This window comes from Cyphomyrmex costatus, unplaced genomic scaffold (genome assembly GCF_001594065.2).
Source record: "Cyphomyrmex costatus isolate MS0001 unplaced genomic scaffold, Ccosl1.0 scaffold765, whole genome shotgun sequence".
Taxonomy (NCBI): Eukaryota; Metazoa; Arthropoda; class Insecta; order Hymenoptera; family Formicidae; genus Cyphomyrmex; species Cyphomyrmex costatus.
The window spans coordinates 24,349-40,696 of NW_017280339.1; the positions used below are offsets into that span (position 1 = coordinate 24,349).

The window sequence follows — 16,348 nt, forward strand, 5'->3', positions numbered from 1 at the left end:
TGTTACATATATATTATATATAAATATATATACAAAAACTGTTTAATGTTCTACTAATATCATCATGCAATTTGCTGCAAAGTTAGTACTAATTGATTATTATTCATTTCATGTAATCTAAACAGCTTTTTTTAATTATTGTGATTTTATGGCTAAATGTGTGTTTTGTACCGTCTCTTTTCAAAGTATCTACTATTACACTCATCATATTTATGTATCTTGATAAATAAAATTAATTTTGTACGAAATTACAATTTTAATGCACTTTATGAATTTGAATTAAGAAATAATTCTAACAGAATTTCTATCGAACACAAATCGTTTCCATGTTGGTCAAGATTAATACAAATATCTAATAAGAAAGTTTATATTCATATTAAAGTTTGTATAATAATTGAAGAGTGAGGCATCTAAAATAGGTCATCTAAATAATTCGCTTGTTTTTAACGATATGAAAAAATGTTTTAGATGGAAATGGAACGAGGGGATATGTTGTCTTTGTACAGGTGAAGACACTAAAAAGATACGAAGGTTACCTCCACTTATGAGATATTTTACACTTTAGTCTGACATAAAATATTAAATATTACGTAAACTATTATTTCTTTAATATATCTGAAATATTTTTTCGTATCATCAAAAATAAGCAAATTATTTAGGTGGCCTGTTTTATATGTCCTATCCTGTATAAAAAAAACGAAAGAAATTCGTAAATTAAATCGAATTTTGTACTGAAAGTATTTATTTTATGGTAATGCAATATGTATTTCGATGTATCGCGTACAAAAACTTGACTTTATAAATAATCTAATTAGAAATTAGATTTTGCGTACCTGGAGAATTCGTAAGAATCGGGTTCGTGGCCACATGTGAATCCGTCAGTTCGAAGCAACCGTTCCAGATCTTGACCAATAATGCCCGATTCACAACATACCAACAAATTGTCTCTATCTATCCACAATATTCGATTCATTTGCGACGTATCTAATGAAATTATCGTTCGACGTTCATCCGGAGGACAACACGCCGCACGGCTAACACTGGTTCCACCACCAAAAGGTATACAAACAACTCCATAATATGCACATACATTAACAATCTTGACAATGTCTTCATGGCACTCTATAGACATGAATATTAATAAAGATTACTCTACGGTAGAAAAGCTTTTTCATGGAATAAAGAAAAAAATTTAAAAACACGTAATCATACGAAAACAAAAAACGCAAAGTGTTATTTTCTCAGAAGCTATTAAAAACGTTCATGATTTACAAATGATTAGTAACGACGTCTTTTATATGAAATTTTTATAGGCTTTCTAATTTTTATTATTTTTGTATGTGTGTGTGACTTTTATTATATGACGTCATTTTAGGATTCATAGTCAGTTCTTATTTCAAGTCTTAATCTTTAAAAGGCTGGTATTTTTCTTCTGAAATTTTGAATTTTTTAAATTTATGCGTATGTAGAACCTATATGTTATATAAAGTTTTCGAGTTTGTTGCTGGCCACTAATGGCCAGAGCGGCTTTGAATGGCACAGTCAATGTTGAAAATTTTCAAATTTTGAATTTTAGCATTTAAAAAAAATTGTTACTATCGCGAATCACGATTATTAATTATGATGTCAAATTATCGAAATTTTACACAGAAACAATGTTGCCTAAATGTGTCTAAATGAGTAACAGTAGTTACAAATGTATGCGAAACTTTCCTTCAGCATTACTCAGAGCTAATTTATTTTACATATAAATATGTTTCTCAAGCACAGATACATTAATATATACACATATATTAATTGGGTGAAATATCCGATTTATAATTTAAACAGAAATTCATATTGATTATTCTATGAACTACTCGCATGTCACGTACAAATATACATACAATATTGATTTATTTCTGTAGAAAACTTCGCACATATTTTACGCATCATTTTGACAATTCATCTTTGACAATAATAACGCAATAGTTATGACATCAAAGATCATTTAAGCTTCTTGAATTTTTTTCTTGAATTGACAAAAAAATCTTACGAATATACGTTATGTAGAGGAGAATGTCCTAAATCGAACTGTATTCTAAATCGGACCTTTTTAATTTAAATAAATATGGTTAAGTAGATTTGCGTGCTATTTATAATGTAAAATCCTTATAAGACACCGAATATGTGACAGTATGGTAGTTTGTCAGTACTCTGTCATAACGTTCATAGAATAGATGCAAATATGTATTTTCGGCTATCATGCGAGATTTAAAAAAAAAATCTTTGTAAATCATTATTTAAAAGATGTTAAAAATTTGAACGGTAATTGATTTAAGATAATTAAAGAGTGTAGAATTAAAAAATATCAAAAGGTTTGTGATTACTTTTGCGGTTTATTGTAAAATTTGTTCCAATAGTTTGAAAGAACCCGTGTTCAAATCAGACCTCTCTTTAGGTGTGTAAAGTGGATCTATACAAAAAACACCAAAAAGAGTAAGTCAGCTAATTCATCAAAGAAAGAAGGTTCGCCACAACCTGATTGTAGTGCTGGTGATCGACCGACCAGATCTGGTTTAAGGAACACTAAATCAATAAAATATCATGTATCATCAGACTCAGATTGATGGAATTTTTTATTGACTTTAATTCTAATAGTATAAACTGTATTTTTATCTTTGAGTCTTAAATTGCTCGTTTTTACTCAATACTAATAAAAATTAATTAAAATATTTCAAAATTCTAAAAGTTTATAAAAATAGGAAAGGGCCGATTTGGAGGATAAGTTCCAAATCGGACCGAAAAATACATTTTTACATTTTCCATTATAGTTCAACATAGATAAGAGATACGTCAAAATAGTCTCAAGCAAAAATGAAGGAAATTAAATGATCTTTCGAACGGTACCATTGGTTTTATGATCGGACTTTATTTACGCCTTATAGAGAACAAAAATTGCAAATAGGTCCGATTTAGACCACTCTCCCCTATAATAAGTTTAAGGATATTTAAAAATTCCTGTAAAAATAACTTTGAATTAAAAATAACGAGATTATTCATTTCTATCAAATAAAAATATACATGTTTCTAATATAAATTATTTCCGGTGAAAATCTTTCACATTAGAAATAAATTAATATATCAAATATGTTTCTAATTCAAGAGGACAAAAGATCGTCAATATCACTCTATATTGCATCGCAACAGCAATAAATAAGCGGAGTAATAATACTTTGATCTACTGATTATAGACTTTCAGAAAAAAGTCGACATATAAAAGAAATTTCCATTCAATCGCGGTTGTTTTATGTACAGCAATATATGTGTGTATTGTTTGCGCGTATAGATCAAAAAATTAAAATAGAACATCTTGCATATATATTATATATACGAGGTCTGTCCCAAAAGTATCCGACCTACCTCCATTTTTCGGCGCTTGGCTTATTTTTCGTCATCCGGTTGGTGGCATCCTTCGAAGTAGTCCCCATTTGATTGAACAACATGCTCATATCGATGCTTCCACTTTCCAAAGCAGTCTTGAAAGTCAGTTATTGAAATCGCCTTTAGTGCATTCGTCGCATTGGTTTCAACAGTCTTCTTGTCGTCGAATCGGTGTCCTTTAAGCGGCATTTTCAATCGAGGAAATAGCCAAAAGTCGCAGGGAGCTACGTCGGGACTGTACGGAGGCTGGCGAAGCTGTACAACACTGTGTTAAAGGACACCGCTTAAAGGACACCGATTCGACGACAAGAAGACTGTTGAAACCAATGCGACGAATGCACTAAAGGCGATTCCAATAACTGACTTTCAAGACTGCTTTGGAAAGTGGAAGCATCGATATGAGCGTGTTGTTCAATCAAATGGGGACTATACTTCGAAGGATGCCACCAACCGGATGACGAAAAATAAGCCAAGCGCCGAAAAATGGAGGTAGGTCGGATACTTTTGGGACAGACCTCGTATGTATATGCAAAATATTCTATTTTAATTTTTTGATCGCGATTCTTATTATTCAAAAAATATTTCCAATGAAATATATTCCGTCCCTAAAAAAACATTTTATTTTTGTCATAATAACTTTTTTCAAAATAGAATATTTTAAGCATTTGAAAATTACCTCAATTTATTCATTTAAATATGATTTTTTAAATGTATAAGTTGTTTTGTTTTAGTCTTTATCAAATATTGAAAAAGAAATAGAGAAATAAATATTATAAAAACTGTAACAATTGTATCATTCATAAAATTTGTTAAGATTATTCTCACGAATACGTCTCTACAATTTTTTTGGGTAATATAATCTAATAAGATATTTTTTGAAGATCAGCGTCGTATTTATGTACATTTTCATAAGTATGATCAAACTTCGCTTATTTATTGTAGTTTTTATGACAATGATCAAAAAGTATTAACTTACTAGGCCACATAACAATATCTGGTATCCTTTGGTAAGAGCCATGCTTCAAAAGATAAATTTCTCGCAATGTATGGCCGTGAGCTCGAAACAGACGATCGACACCATCGATAGAATAATCGATCGCTAATTCCTTGATCGCATCCAACAATTCTGCAGAAAGAATTGGTTCTGGAAAATGTTTCGGTAAATTTTGGAACGTGCATTTCATGTCCCATGTTATATCAAAAGTTGTTTCACACCATTTTGTGAAATATGGAAGCTCCCGGTTTCCAATGGGATATCTAAAAAAAATTAATGCTGTTTACACATGGAAAACTGATATCTACGTAGCATATTCTTACAAATTTAAACGCTACATTAAGAAACTGCTATCATTGGAAATCAGGTATTTACATATTACTTTTATAGCAGGATTATTATTAGATCATTTCCACGACAATAACTGCTCTTTTTGGCAAAAAATTGGAGATCCTTTTATTTGTGTTCAGGAAAATATGGAGATGGAGGAGCCAGCTCCGAACAACGTCAAGGTCAAGGTCATCGGGGCTGGCTCCTCCATATCCATATTTTCCTAACACTAATAAAAGGATCTCCAGTTTTTTACCAAGAGCAGTTATTGTTGTTGACCCTTAAGAAACCTTTAACAAGTTTTAGCCGTCACCCGTTATTCGTTAAAAAGTTATTGATAAAAAAAGTATGTTTTTTTCTCCAATCAAAACTTCTCTGCTTTAAATTAGATTTCCTGCTTTAAAAACACAAATTTTTCTTGGAAACGTTATTTTTTCTTATAATTTTTGTTTTTATTTAGTAGCACATAACTTTTTGAGATGTATAATTGTACCTATTATTGCATACAGATTTTTCAATTCTACAAAATAATTTATTCAACATTATTTTGAATAGGACACATTTCATTCATAATATCTAAAATTACTTCAATTCTTCTTTTAAATGAATAAATTCTTTTAAATAAAAATTTAGCAATATAATACAGTCTGTCTAGTAAGAGCGTGGCACAGGCCTATCTAAAAGAAAAATGACTTATTAGCCTTAAATTTATATTGATTGTATTCAGTAGGATTATGGCCAAAATGTAATTATATTAATAAGGAGTCCAGTCATCAGCTGCGTCTATAATAGACTGGCATCTCCGAGGCATACTTTCCACTACAGTCTGCCTAGTAAGAGCGTAGCAAGGCTTATCCACAATCGAATAAAGATATACTCTGAATTTTTGTTTTCGCCGATAGGTGTCACCTTTGTGTTATATGCATTATAAGCAAAGTACCCGTTGTTGCTTGAATTGTGTTAGAATAAACGATTTTCAAAATGAGTGCTGTTTATGCATCTCGTTTCGAAGCAGGCTTTATCTCTTTACTGACAACCTTAATGCTGAGAAAATGTTAAAAATATTGTTGATACGGGCGCAACAATATACTTAAAAGCTTTCATTCCGTCTGCCCAACGCTGGTTTATCAGTAAAGATAAAGATTGGTTACTTCAGGAGGATATAATGACCCCAAACACCGAACCCGGCTCTGCACGTCCTGGAAAGAGGGAAGTGACATCGAGACACTCCACTGGCCTTCACAATCACGATGCGAATCCCATCAAGAGGAAGCTTCGTGGAAGATCGTCAACTTCGAAGCGCTTAAAAAACGAAATTCGACGAATCTGGAGGTCTTTGCCACGTGAATATGCGAATTCTTTGTCAGTCTATTATAGACGCACTTGGTGATTGGACTCCTTATTAATATAATTGCATTTTGGCCATAATCCTACTGAACACAATCAATATAAATTTAAGGCTAATAAGTCATTTTTCTTTGAGATAGGCCTGCCACGCTCTTACTAGACATATAATATTTCTTGCGTATTCCGTAACGAGAAATTATGCTACGCAATCGCGCCATATCCTTTCGATATTTTATATATGACGACAGGCACTTATAGCATCAACAAAATTTTGTAAATGCCATGGTTAACATAGTAGCATGAATATAAATGCTGACTCAATGACGAATATCCACGCCAACAATCACTTTAAAAGTCGCTTCGTATGGAAAGTTGAAACTCATGTCACTTCGCGCAAAAAGTCGAGCGCCCCTTGGTAGGGGGAAGTAAATAAGGGATGAGAATCGCTTCGTGTGGAAACTCATATTCCCTTAATCAGTCGATCCCATATCTCTCGCTACTCAGAGTTATGTAACTTTTCATGTTAAACAGGGAAATAATTACTAACTTTGACTGTTAATAACTTTTTACTAAATAAAAACAAAAATTATTAGAAAAAAATAACGTTTCTAAAGAAAATTTATGCTTTTCAAACAGGAAATCTAATTTAAAGCGGAAAATTTTTGTTCTATATTATAGAAAAAAAACATTTTTTCATATTTCTTCTATCAATAACTTTTTAACGAATAACAAGCGATGGCTAAACCTTGTTGGAGGCTTCTCAAGATCATGACCTTGACAATATATGTCAAGGTTAAGGTCATCGGAACTGGCTCCCCTCATTTCCATAACATTACCAGTGCGCCATTTCTAGAAGTTAATTTTATTCACTCGAAATAAATTCGCAGTAAAAAATAGCTTATTTATCAGGACTGGGCAAAATACATCATTATAAAGTATTTGAAATACAAAATACTTTCAAAATCTGTATTTCAAATACAAAATTGTTTTTTTAAGTACAAAATACAAAATATTTCTACATTTTTATTTTGAATATAAAATACTTTTTTTTAAGTATTTCAAATACTTCCAAAATTGTATTTTGTATTTCATCCGTTTTATTAAAATGGAAGGAATTTAGCACAAAAATAAACATTGTGTGCTGTAGGCTTTATATACGATATTAGTAGCAGGATTTCTCTAAAGTTTTATTGACGATTATTAGTATCGTTAATTATATCGCCGATAGCCAATGGCAAGAACGGTTCTGAGAAAAGCGCGATTCTCATTGGGCAGTTAAAGATATCGTCGATATCGACAATCTCATCAATAAAATGTTTATCGAGAAATTATTGAAAAATATTGGAAATTATTCATTGAAGCGATGTTGAACCAAGTTTTTTGATTCTTTAAATTCGTTTCTATCTCTAATCCACTTGAATCGGTAATTACGAATTGACTATTTGCTTTCTGTATCTCATCCAATATGCATAGCAAGGAAATGTATGTACAACCAATTTGTTTAAACCTGTAAATACAATCCGTATGGCCGTTTGCTTTTTGTACCTCACACAATGAACATCAAAATATACATAATTTGCTACCAATTCGTTTGAATTGCATAATTATGTATATTAGCCATTTACTTTTGTTATCACACCCAATGTTCACACCAATGATTATGCGATCAATTCGTTTTAATTTATCATGTGGTATGTGGTATTGAAACGAGTACATTCAAATTAATTGGAATAATAGCTATAGGCATCAAATTTATTACATCGGTAAAGATCAGATCTTTTTCCATAGTTAAGGTCTAGTCTACAATCAGTCGGGAGACGTTTTTGTCATATGTCGTGCGCATACACAACCTTGATTTTTATGTGTGGCTGTCGGGCATTGTTGTTTGGAACATGGTCTAGTCACTAGAACCATTTCAATGTAAATACATTGAAAACATATTAAAATTCAAAATACATAGAATACCCTTCTTGAAATACAAAATACATTTTAGAATGTATTTAAAATATAGTTTGTATTTCAAATGCTGTATTTTAAATACAAACTGTATTTCAAATACACGTATTTGAAATGTGCCCATATCTGCTTATCATACACTACTTACAAAAATTAGAGGAACACTTAATTTTTTGTAAAAAATAAACAAAATTTAGACAGCTGCAACTTTGTTAAGAATAAACAAAACATGAATTTAAAAACTTGAAATCTCTACTTTCGACAGGTTACTATTTTTTTTAAGTTTCTTTGAGTTTAATAATTTTTACACAGAAAACTATGAATTGAACGAAATGAGAAATTTTTATTTCACTTTGTGGGCTTGTCACGTTCAAAGAAAAAAACCGCAAAAATTTTCGATTTTTTGATGTAAAAGCTTGAAGTGTTTCCTACAAAATTGTTTTTTAAAAATGTTCTACAATTTTCCGTTACTGAATTATCGTGGAATAAGTAAAAAGTGAGCACTTTGATTTTGATTGCCCATTACTCCGTTAAAAATTATCGTACCGCAATTAAAAAAAAAAGTCTTAAATAAAGCTAAAACTTTGCTCTATCTGATGATGTTGTTGCCAAAATTAAGAAACGCGTAAACATGATACAAACGATTTAAGATATCATAAGAGTTAGCAATTTTTCTCTTTTTCATTTTCACTCAGAAAAAGTTGTGTGGATCAACGACAAAAATTTATTCTTCACGTTTTTTATGCTTCTAAGTATCCTGCATTTATAAAAAATTTGCCGAATAGGTATGAGATTTCTTTTGTGGTGGCATCTATGGTTTTATGATATAAAATGTATAAAAAATAGGAAAATTGCTGAATTTTAGAGAAAAAGAAAGGAAAAAAAATGAAAATGAAAATTTAATTAACGTTAAAAGATCAATTTCAAGTGCGTCAACGCTACACTGATCTTTACCAAGTGTAGGGGTACGAATAAGTTTATTTATTCTTTTTCTTCACTGAAATTTGAAAAAATCCCGCTGATATTAGCATTATATCCAAAGCGTACCACGAGGAAGTCACACGGTCAGATTTACGCTTCACTCTGTGTGTGTGTGTGTGTGTGTGTGCGTGTGTGTGTGTGCGTGTGCGTGTGCGTGTGTGTGTGTGTGTGTGTGTGTGTGTGTTGAGTGCATGCATGCCTGCGTGAAATGTATGCATGAGAAAAATTAAAACTCAATGAGAAAATGATTGTGTGCAGTCACTTTGAATAGAGGCATGAATACGCATTACTAAACTTATCTCTTCAGGATATGTTTTGATATATTGCTAGTACTGAAAACCTATAGTTTACGTTACGCATACACTTCACGCAGGCGACTTCCTCGTGATATGCTTTGGATAATGCTAATATCGGCGGTATTTTTTCAAATTTTAGTGAAGAAAAAGAATAAATAAACTTATTCATACCCCTACACTTGGTAAAGATCAATATAGCGTCGATGCACTCGAAATTGATCTTTTAACGTTAATCAAACTTTACTTTTCATTTTTTTTCCTTTTTTTTTCTCTGAAATTAAGCAATTTTCCTTTTTTTTGTACATTTTGTAATATAAAACCGTAGTTGCTACCGCGAAAGAAATTTCATACTTATTCGGCAAATTTTTTATAAATGCAGGATATTTAGAAGCACATAAAAACGTGAAGAATAAATTTTTGTCGTTGATCCACACAACTTTTTCTGAGTGAAAATGGAAAAGAGAAAAATTGCTAACTCTTATGATATCTTAAATCGTTTGTATCATGTTTACGCGTTTCTTAATTTTGGCAACAACATCATCTGCAGATAGAGCAAAGTTTTAGCTCTTTATTTAAGAATTTTTTTTTTAATTGCGGTACGATAATTTTTAACGAATAATAGGCAATCAAAGTCAAAGTGCTCACTTTTTACTTATTTCACGATAATTCAGTAACAGAAAATCGTAGAAACATTTTTAAGAACCAATTTTATAGGGAAAACTTCAAGCTTTTATATCAAAAAATCGAAAATTTTCGCAGTTTTTTTCTTTGCTCGTGACAAGCCCACAAAGTGAAATAAAAATTTCTCATTTCGTTCAGTTTATAGTTTTCTATGTGTAAAAATTACTAAACTGACAGAAACTAAAAAAAAGTAGTGACTTGTCGAAAGTAGAGATTTCAAGCTTTAAAAGGCTTTTTTAAAAATCATGTTTCGTTTATTCTTAACAAAGTTGCAGCTGTCTGAATTTTGTCCCATTTTTACAAAAAATTCAGTGTCCTCTAATTTTTGTGAGTAGTGTATATGGTATATATCATGATATCATTGATATCCTTTACGCGTATTATTATCAAAGTTTCATAATTTTTTAAATTTTTAAGTTAGAAAATTTTCTTATAAGTGACTGTAGCTGTATTAACAATGGTAAGAAAATTTGTTTATTATATATTACAAAACAGGCAAGTGAGAGTAAATTTAAAATCTACGCGGTTGTCAATGCGTTAAAATATAAATATATTAAAAAATCTCTTTCAAAAGATTACAAAATTACAAAATTCATACGTTTCGACTGAATTCCAGTCATCTTCAGTGAAATTAAATTACAAAAAATATATACATATCCCAAACCAACTCCATGTTAATACGCAAAAAAGCGAGTCAAACCAACGTAAATCCACGCAATCCACGATACACACACGTCAGATTAAATGACTCCATCATTCCGATCAAACGGCATCCTTCATAGTTAACCCTTCCAATGACGGTTGGAAGTATAACAGCACTTGTCAAAATCCAACGTTTGACAAATATTATCTGAATTGAAACAAGAAATTACAAATAAAGCGCTGTATATGATAAAAGAAAGTGATAACTCACCAGATGCAATTCAACCGAAAGGAAAGAGCAAGAACAACCATGATACGCACAAATCAATATTCCAAAAATCAGAATAAAAAATTAAAAAATTAAAATATTGTCAAGATATAAAATTATGTGTCTAATCAATATAGAGGATTGCTATGTAATGAACAACCTTTAATATGCTCGGTGCTATTACGTCAAAAACTAAATAATAACAAGCTAAGAGAACAGAAAATAACAGACTTGAATGCGTCGTGTAAAGAAGCGCTCTCGTGTGTCATATATGTTATTTAAATCTCTGTAAAATATTCACGTACGCATGATGTAAAAATTCAGTATCCGATTGTAAATTTAGTCCATTAGATTGTAACGCAATATACAGCATTTCCGCGACTGATCTTCTGTTAAAATATCTCTCACTGTTTTTAATTTTAACATTTAACCAATCAAATTCATGCCCCTCCAATCTATGTTGAGTAACAACAGATTTGGAAACTGCTGTTCTATTGATTTGGTTGCGATGTTCCGCAATTCTCGTTTTAAGCTTTCTGCCTGTTTGACCAACGTATGTTGCGTCACAATCCTTACAACAAATTTCATATATTACATTTCTGTTCTCCATAGTCTGTAACCTGTCTTTTTGCGGTCTTATAAACGATTGAAGTTTGCTCATACTATAGAAAGACAGTTTCATGTCTAGATCCTTTATGATATTTTTAAATTTATCTGAAATATTTGGTAAAAACGGTATTGTGAACCAAAATTTTTTATTCAAACTCTGAGATTCAGACTCAATCTGTGATTGTTTAATAGTTTTTCCTTTAATAAGCGCTTTGAGTCTAAAATTAATCGTGTCAAAAATAAATTTTAAAGGGTAGTCATTATCTAAAAACATCCTAATAATAAAACACAAGTTCTTGACATGAAACTTAGGGTGCGACAATAAAAATGCTCTATCTACCATGCTTATAAGCACCCCTTTTTTCTGTGAAATTGGGTGATTAGACAAAAAATTGAGATACCTTCCCGAAAATGTTGGTTTGTGATACCAATCAAATTCTAATATACCTTTGTTATTGATAATACTTATATCTAAAAAATTCAATGTATCACCTCCAATCTCCATAGTAAACTGGAGTCTAGGATGAAAAGAATTGAAAATCTTCAATATTTCATCAATCATATTGACCGGAGCAGCTAATGCTACATCATCAACATATCTAAAGAGGAAAGGTAACTCAATTTCCAATCTTTGTAACGCCCAATTTTCAAGTTTCTGCAACACAAGATCCGCTATGATGGGAGAAAGCGGTGAGCCCATGGGAGTGCCAAACTTTTGTCTAAAGATCTTATTATCAAAAGTAAAAAATGTTGAATCAAGTACCAACCGAATTGCTTCTAAAAATTCTTTTTTAGAGATTTCACAACCTCTCGATACATGCATCCAATTATCTTCAATACATTCCACAGCCAAGTCTATCGGTACGTTAGTGAACAAAGAGATTACATCTAGTGAAATTAAAACATAATTATTTTCCAAATGTTTACCCTTTAATGCTTGCACAAGCTCAAAACTGTTATTAATGTGGCTTTTTGGTTTAGGTAAATTATCGTTAATAATGTTATGCAAGAAGGTGGCTAAACCATGAAGTGGACTCGCTTTTTTGCGTATTAACATGGAGTTGGTTTGGGATATGTATATATTTTTTGTAATTTAATTTCACTGAAGATGACTGGAATTCAGTCGAAACGTATGAATTTTGTAATTTTGTAATTTTGTAATCTTTGAAAGAGATTTTTTAATATATTTATATTTTAACGCATTGACAACCGCGTAGATTTTTAATTTATTCTCACTTGCCTGTTTTGTAATATATTTGATTGTTTGTTTATCGAGAGTCCAATATAGACGTCAATATTTTTTTAATTTGTTTATTGTTTTTATTAATTACTAACATAATTACTGACTCATAAGTATTTGTCTCTATAATTGTTTCAAAAGACGATGAAATAGTATATAATTAACATTAACGTCTTAGCTACTAGTATATGTTAATTGTTCAAAATTACGAGTGCAGCAGTCATTTTAAATTCATTATGTATGGTATATTGAAGTATTCAGATTTATCTGTGTATATTATACGCAAAACTAAGCCACATTTGATAATGAAATTCTTATCATTCCCATTACTATAATATCATACAATTACAATTGACAATAACTTTATTGTGATAAACAAGTTTGTAAATTCTAAATTTCAAAAATTATAATTAAAAAAAATAGAAATTAGGAATTTAAATTCATAAATAATTAATGCATAATAATTAAAATTTTGAATTTTTATTAACTTGTAGAATATGTCACGGAGTTTCTTATTTACATTACGTAATATGATCATATTTACTTACAAACATAACCCCCGTACTACTAATAAAGTTGTGAAAAATACTGTAATTAACATATTTTTGAAATAATTATATTATTACAGTGTAAATAAGAATATATGTTTTATTTTTGAGATTTTAAAAGTTTATGCAAGATAAGGTTCTCATTAAATCAATTCGTTGGCAAAAGTCTATCTGAGAAGAGTAAATAGAAGATGCATACTTACACGCTATAAGATATCGCAATATATGCGTTAACGATACGTAACTAGATAAACATAACTAATCAGACGTGAGAAACAAGACAATGAGATTTTAACATTTAATGTGTACGTTTTAACGAACTAAAAATTAAAACTCTTTCAACACTATGAATATGTTATTGAAATCGATCTTTACACGTAAATAATTATGTCTTTCTGATGAACAATTAAGTAAATTACTAAAATCGAGTGAAGAATTTATATTAAATACATAAAAATAAAAAGAGATCGACGCGCGCAAAATAACTACTTAATTGAATCAAAGATCATACAAAATATGGCTTACGAGTCGAATAAAGCAAATTTTCTATATTTATATCTTATCGATGTGAACCTGGCGCCCGACTCTATCAAAAATAAGAATTGAAACCGTAGCGCGTTTATACTTCGTTTGTACCGATCTTCATTTCGTTTGTACCTCAAAGAGTACAAAAATAAGTAAATTACAAAAATGGCCAGCGCCCAACTTCAAAATTTCCTAATTTTGCTTATGCCATTTGAAAGAGAATCGTTTGTACCTGTTCGTACTTTCCTTATTTTCGTTTGTATCTCAAGGGGTTCGGAAGTACAGTGTTTTCAAAATTTCCAAAAACGCTAAGAGGATAAGTCGGCCATTTTAAATGATATTGAGACGGGACCAAAACTCGAAAGATAATTATTTATATCCGTTTGTATCTCCCTTATTTTGTTTGTATCTCAAGGGATTCGGAGATATAGCGTTTTTAAAATTTCCGAAAAACGCTAACAGCTAGAGTAAGAGTCGCCCATTTTAAGAGATATTAAAACGTAACCAACGGTACTCGAAATAGAATCGTTTGTACCTCCCTTATTTTTGTTAGTACCTTTTCGGAGATACAGCGTTTTCAAAATTTCCAAAAAACGCTAAGAGAATAAATCGGGGATTCCATTTTAAAAGGGGGGAACCCCACTTGTAACTTTGAAAAAAATCGATTGTTTGTTTTTTGCATTTTTTTGAAGTATAAATATCTGAGAATACGTCCTTAAAATTTCAAATCGATCCGAGCAAAATTGACTGAGATATGAGCGTTGAAAGAGAAGAATCCGTTGCGTAGAGAACTAGTTAGTCTGCCGTCTGCCGCGCTCGCGAAGGACGAATGAAGAGAAGACAGTAGCAAATTGAATTTTTAGAAGCGGCATCAACGGTGGAAGAGCTACTGTATGAACCCGGAATAGATGACTCTAAGTTTTAAGAAAAAAATTGTTTTCTTCGTGTAAACTGAAGTTGAAACTTTAAACGCGTTTTTCTCGAAATAGCATTTTTAAAATCGGTGACCAAAATTACTCGGAAACTACTGATCCGATCTTTCTGAAAATTTGCAGGCTTATTCAATACATAAAAACGTAGTCTTTAATCGTTCGATTTTATTTTTCGAAAAAAATTGCCCGTTTTATAGCCAAAAGACGACCGTTTTTTTTTCAGTGAATATCTTATCATTGACTTTGACTGTCCGCCATTTAGTCAAAAATGATTATTTTTTTAAATCCATCGATTAAAGACTAGTTTATGTTGTTATTTAACTAAACCTATTAAAATTTTGTGTTTCGGATGATCCTGTGCGTCGCAATGTTGGTCACAAAATGTATAAATTTCAACATACGTTCTTTGACAGCCATTTGTACAGCAACCATGAAATATTTTTCAATAAAAAAATTACTAAAAGGTGTTCAATGTATGTACTTTAAGATGATATATTGATCTCTTAAAAAAGTTTAGTAGTTTGCGTTAAAAAAATTCACGAAAATGACCGATTTTTTCGCGCTGCAAGTGGGGTTCCTCCTTAAGAGATATCGAAACACGGCCAACGACCTTGAAGGGTTCGGAGATACAGGCGTTATTCAGTTTTAGAAGTTTTGAAAACGCTGTATCTCCGAATCCCTTGAGGTACAAACGGAAATAAGGGAGGTACGAATTAACGGGTACAAGCGATTCTCTTTCGAGTACCGTTGGTCCCGTTTCGATATCTTTAGAAATGGTCAACTTATACTCCCTTAGCGTTTTTTTTGGAAATTTTAAACACGCTGTATCTCCGTACCTTTTGAGGTACAAACAAAAATAAGGGAGATACAAATTGATACACAAATAATTCTCTTTAGAATGGCATAAGCGAATTAAAAAATCTTGAAGTTGGGCGCTGGACATTTTTGTAACTCACTTATTTTTGTAATGTACTCTTTGAGGTACAAACGAAATAAAGATAGCTACAAACGAAGTACACAAACGCGCTGCGGTATCAATTTTTATTTTTGATAAAGTCGGGCGCCAGGTTCACATCGATTTATATCTTTATTACATAGCTTCTTGTGACATCTTTTAATAAATAAACATATATCTCTAAATTTTTTATAATAAATTCTTACGTGTTGTCGTTTAAATCATAAAATTCGTTTCATTGTAAACAATCCAACTACTCTGCATACGTTTAAGTAAATTTGTCAAGTATGCATACGTAAGCACGCATGTGCAAGTTTATTGCAATATATAGGAGCGTGTGCATGACAAAATAGCACAGTTATTTTGACTTGTGCAAGCGACTGAAGCAAATATGAAAATTCATTCGATTTAAATAAGTACTTACACATCAAACTGACGTGCAGAAGTAAAACGGAGCATACGTACGGCGAGCGAGAGCGAGAGCGAGAGCGAGAGCGAGAGCGAGAGCGAGAGCGAGAGCGAGAGCGAGAGCGAGAGCGAGAGCGAGAGCGAGAGCGAGAGCGAGAGCGAGAGCGAGAGCGAGAGCGAGAGCGAGAGCGAGAGCGAGAGCGAGAGCGAGAG

General features: G+C 31.5%; 1 protein-coding gene across 2 annotated transcripts in view; it reads right to left on the bottom strand.

Annotated features, from left to right (window-relative positions):
* The window catches only part of Agps (alkyldihydroxyacetonephosphate synthase), a 22,450-nt gene that overhangs the window by 3,580 nt on the left and 2,522 nt on the right, over window positions 1–16,348 (bottom strand). Inside the window, exons 1-3 of one of the 2 annotated variants that reach the window (XM_018549081.1) lie at window positions 16,152–16,236; window positions 4,400–4,680; window positions 834–1,122 (exon numbers count right to left, since the gene is read on the bottom strand). In XM_018549081.1, coding sequence (XP_018404583.1) covers window positions 834–1,122; window positions 4,400–4,680; window positions 16,152–16,186 — 605 coding nt within the window. In that variant the 5' untranslated portion in view covers window positions 16,187–16,236. Of the gene's footprint in view, window positions 1–833; window positions 1,123–4,399; window positions 4,681–16,151; window positions 16,237–16,348 lie in introns of those variants that run through there. The other variant, XM_018549080.1, reaches the window with a different exon arrangement.